The 5360-nt window shown below is 34.4% G+C and overlaps 1 protein-coding gene across 1 annotated transcript; it reads right to left on the reverse strand.

Moving 5' to 3' along the window:
* Positions 1-26: 26 nt before the first annotated feature.
* Positions 27-4904, reverse strand: LOC112463060 (structural maintenance of chromosomes protein 2-like; the record flags this gene model as incomplete). Its single annotated transcript, XM_025029230.1, is given in 11 exon segments — positions 27-286; positions 389-404; positions 573-732; positions 829-1082; positions 1147-1768; positions 1957-2566; positions 2652-3403; positions 3744-4022; positions 4105-4377; positions 4379-4528; positions 4639-4904. Coding segments are annotated over 11 exon segments (3544 nt in total), but the record flags the coding sequence as incomplete, so codon positions are not given.
* Positions 4905-5360: the final 456 nt, after the last annotated feature.

Genomic DNA, 5360 nt, shown 5'->3' on the forward strand with positions numbered 1-5360 from the left:
CGGCTGCTGCTGCTGCGACTCATCACTTTCAGTTTCACTTTTAATATATTCATTTGTCGTCCATTTTGGATATTCCTGTAACCATTGTTTGTATCCTCCGTTCAAAATCTTAATTTTATTATGGTTTATCCCGGGGTCATCTTTCTCAAAAAATTCCTTCAACATTTTCACATGAACACAGTGTGCCAGAGTCTGTGGCGTAGTATTCCAGTCTAGCAAGACTAAAATGTCTACGTCTCTTGCCGGTCGATTAAGAAAACATTTTCTAAAGTGACAACCCAGTAACCTACAAACAAAAACCACCATAAAAAATTAATATAAATTAAGAGAGACCCGATAGAATTGAAAGATAAAAAATCATAAGGTCGCAGGAAAATGCCTCGCTTACCCTTCCTTGATTTCATCTTGGGGAATATTTATAATCCTTTGTATCTTTGAACATTCATAATGGGCCTTCGGCCTAGTATCAATGACCAAAAATTTACTACGTATCTTTTGTATCTCCGGCAGAGAGAAACCTGAGAGAGGCCATCCCGGCCTTTTTCGTGTGTTGCTGTGTTGCATTTTCCGACGCGCCGCCTGAGAAAGTGCAACTAACGACTCTTTCCAGACACCTGAGAATCCAACTTTTACTTCTAAACCATCTGTTATCGTTTGGTTCTCCGGGGGTTGTAACTTGGCCGCGGCTCCTGGTAATAAAGTACTAAATATGGAGCCGAAGTCTCTATTAACCTGATAAAATATAAAATTGATATATTTCGGACTTGGTAGATTTATACGTATACAATTATACATATATGTGAAACAAATTTTTCAAAGAATGATTACCCGTTTCCAAGCTACAAGTAAGGTTTCTTTTTTCTTTTCATCCAAGTGCTTAATCGTCTCGAGAATTTTATTCTTATCATTCTCGACTATTCTTTTCTTTTTTAACGTGTCATTATATTGTTCTTCTTCTTTATCAAGAAGATTGATTGCCCGCGTATTTATATTGCGACTTAATTTTTCACGCATTTCTTGTAGATAATGTACCTTGTGTTCCATTTCCTCCGGTTTATTAACTTCAAAATCATATATACCACCTAAAAGCATACAACACACACATGATATATCACATAATCGAGCAATGTTTACTTCTGTAAATACCTTTTTTTCCAAAGTAAGATTTCTCTTGCTCGATCCACTCATATTTTCTTGTGAGTTCCAAAACTTTTTGCTTACATTCCGCCGCACTTTTTTTTATATCATTAATTTCATGATTCAATTTTTTAATGTCCAATTCCTGATCTTTATTTTGTTTAATAATATCTTCCTTTTTCGCTGTCAACCTTTGTATATCTTTATTCTGCTGATTAATAATGTCTTTTTGCTTTTTAACATTATTCTGCAATTCTGTAACTCGAGCTTTGATTTCTTCCAATTCTCGCCGAAGAGCTTCTCCTTTTTCTTCAAACATATTGCTTTCCTCATTTGCCTGAAGCAATTGTTTATTACCATTTTCAATGCTTTTCTTGAATTCTTTTATTTCCAATTCGAGCGTTTCCGACTCTTGTTCTCTCTTTTGCCATTCCTTGCGACTTTGTTCCGCTTTTTTCTTTAAGATATTCAATTGATTCTCAGCGTCCTTTAACTGTCTTTCATGAATATTTACTGCATCCTTTAATTGAATTTCTACGTCTTTTGCACGTTTTGCACTTTCCTTTTCTAAATTCTTTGCTGCAGCCATTCGTTGTGTAAGCTCTTCAATAGCTGCATTCAGAGAATCCACCTGAAAATAAATATATATACATATATATATTGTACAAAGAAGAGTTTAAAGTTAGACATCTAGTTTACCTATATGAGCAAAAATTTCTTGCTTATTCTCATGTTGCTTGTATTTAAATATGATTATCAATTTATACTTATATAAATGCACATACAAAACATTTACAGATTACATATGTGTATGCGTACCTCTTCCTTGATTTTATGGTAACTCGTTTGTTGCAATTTTTGTCGTATCATACTAATTTCATAAGTCAACAGATCATGTTTCTGTTTCAACGATGCATACTTTTCCGCGGTTTGTACAATATTTGATAAAGCAGTTTCTATGTCTCTCAATAGCTGTTCTTTGTGATTCAGTTCATTCCGAATTTCTTTCAATTCTTCCAGTTTCAATAGAACTGATCCAGATTGTGCTGGAGCACCGCCGGACAACGTACCAACTGGATCAAAAAGATCGCCTTCTAAAGTAACGCACTTCTTCATAATCCTTTCGTGGAAAGCTATTTTCTTGGCAGTTTCCATATCTTTGCATACAAATATTTGACCGAATATCCAGGTCATTGCCGGCCTAATCTCATCTGGAAAATCTATAAGAGACAAAGCGGGTTGAACGTTCTCTTTCCCAACCAATCTTTCTGCCAAACTGATTGTTTGTTGATCCATAAATTTACCAGCGACTCGATTGAGTGGAATAATCGTAACTCGTTGCTGTAATTGCCCATGTTGGAGAATTTTCTTGCTGGTGGTATCAGTGTCAACTATCACATTATAAAGCTGGAACATAATTACATTCAAAGATTTAATATTAATGAATTAAAATTTTTCATGAAAATAAAGTATAAATTATAGAAAGTTTTACCTTTCCACCCGCGGCAACTTCCAAGGCGTACGCAGCTTTTTTATCTTTCACCGTAATCAATTTGCATACGACACCTTTTACAGATTTTGCATTAAAATTAGGTTCAGGATTCTGAAACTGGAACCTCGTGCGAGGATATCTTGACTCAAACTGATCTAGTTTCTCACGCAATGGCTTCATTTCTGCGAGCAAGTTACTTCTTTGCTTTTTCAAGTCTTCCGAATAACCATCCTTGTAATTCAACTTTTGCATTTCATTCTCCAAGCACTTCAATTCTTTCTCTTTCTTTTCCGAATCCGTGTCACATTTCTTATATTCATTCTCGGTACTATACATGTCTTTCTGTTTTTTATTCAACTGTTGCCTATTGTGATTTAGCGTCATCTCACATTGTTTAAGCTCGGTTTGCGCTTGCGTCACACTTTGCTTGGCATTTATCAGTTGTTGTTCCAATGTTGCATTTTCACCGTCTTCACTCTCCAGCAGACCCGCACTAACCTTCTGATATTTCTCTTGTGCATCTAATAGAGCCTCGACATCTTTCCGACACATTTCTTTCAAATTATGAAAAAGCCCTCCAACTTTCTCCAATTCCTTCTCCTTTAAGATGAGTGCATTGTTTTCTTCTGTTATATTAATCTGTATTTGTTCCAATGTTTTTTTCAGAGTTTTAATATTTTCCTTATTACTGTTTACTTCAGCTGATAATTTATATTGCTTCTTCTCATATTCTTGCAGCTCTTTCTCTAAAGATTCCAACACGCTACCTTTTTCCTGTTAAGAGATTATTTAATAGATATTAAATAGTAATATTTTAAATATTATCTATACTAATTGGAAATTCAATACTATTATTGAAGATTATATTATTATGTATAATAGTGTCATATTTTTTTTTTTTGTTATCAAAATAATATGCTAGATAAATATAATGAAAATTTAATACATCTAATGATGCACGATGCATATCAATAGATACAAGTTGAAGACATATTCTTTTAGTCTTGTCAGGCATATTGAACGCATATTGTTGGAAATACATAATATATAAAGTTATAAGTTGTCTATGTTACAGAGTTACTAAAGAAATAAAACAAAAAACAAGAAACCATACCGCTTCCTTTTTAATCAGCAATTCGGCATACTTGGCTTCTATATTCTTGATCTCTTCTTCGCCAGCAGCTATGCTCTCTAATTTTGAATCTATCTTGCTTTGTACAATCTTGACATTTTCTTCTATCTTCTGACTATTATTGAAAGCAGCAACATACTTCCACGCAAGATAAATTCGTTTGCTGTGTTCAAGTTCTCTTTCTATTCCTTGAAATTCTACGTATCTCGTTCTCTCTTCTTTCAATTTGTTCAACTTTGGACTAATGTCTTCTTTCAAAATCTAAAATACAGCGAATAGAATATCAGGAAATCAAGATATCAAGATACAAGTACCAAACATGGTATCAACAAAAAATATATACAGTATTTATTTCTTTTAATTTATTATCCTTTTTTTCTATGGTGTTTAGCGCCAATTGCTTCTTCTTCTCGTACATTTTTGTCCCTGCTGCTTCTTCGAGCATAGACAAAATCTCCACCGGTTTCATATTCAATACTTTCGTTATTCTACCTTGCATGATTAAAAAGTGTGGATTGTTCACATTTAATTGAATGGAACAGAACAGATCTGTAACCCGTTTATTTGGTACATTCGTCCCGTTGATCATGTACTTGTTTTTACCGCCGATCACCATCCTGTCTCGTGATCACAATCTCTTCGTGTTGCTCATAACCCATGGGAGACGATTCTCTGTCACGATTGTCAAAAGTTATCGTAACGCTGGCCTTCTTTATCCCTGCTTGGCCTGACTTGTAGACCAAATCTTGCAAGGAAGTGGCACGTACCTGTATTAAATAGACACAATGTTGTTAGTTACATAATTTAGTAGATTAATTTGAAGTAAGTCTCTCATGAACTGTAAAATGCACGCGTGCGATAGACAAACAAAATTCACCTGGCTGAGATTCGCAATTCCCAAAACGAAGCATATCGCGTCCAGAATGTTCGACTTTCCGCTGCCGTTGAATCCCGTAATCGCATTGAATTCCTTATCGAAACCATTTATTTCGATTCGTTTGCCATAAGATTTGAATCCTTCCAGTACCATCGATCTGATATACATGTTAAATCAGTAGTAAGATAACACGTCACGGTAACAATGGATTGGGTTTTGATATCAACGAAGATACAATTCAACAGTTCCCTCCGATTTAAACGCTTTCAAACCGATGACCTAACCTAACCGATGCCTCGCAGGAAGCCAACTGATATATTCGATCTGCACTAGGGAGTTCTCCAGTTTCATTTCGTTTTCGTTCAAGTCCCATGAAGCCTGCGGGAATATAATTGTACCAAATAAACGGGTTTACAGAATATAATTTCAGAATTATACTAAAGAAAGAATTGTACCAAATAAACGGGTTTACAGATTATAATTTCAGAATTATACCAAAGAAAGAATTGTACCAAATAAACGGGTTTACAGAATATAATTTCAGAATTATACCAAAGAAAGAATTGTACCAAATAAACGGGTTTACAGAATATAATTTCAGAATTATACCAAAGAAAGAATTGTACCAAATAAACGGGTTTACAGAATATAATTTCAGAATTATACCAAAGAAAGAATTGTACCAAATAAACGGGTTTACAGAATATAATTTCAGAATTATA

The sequence above is a fragment of the Temnothorax curvispinosus genome, unplaced genomic scaffold (assembly GCF_003070985.1).
Source record: "Temnothorax curvispinosus isolate PA1 unplaced genomic scaffold, ASM307098v1 QBEX01013000.1, whole genome shotgun sequence".
NCBI classification, from domain to species: domain Eukaryota; kingdom Metazoa; phylum Arthropoda; class Insecta; order Hymenoptera; family Formicidae; genus Temnothorax; species Temnothorax curvispinosus.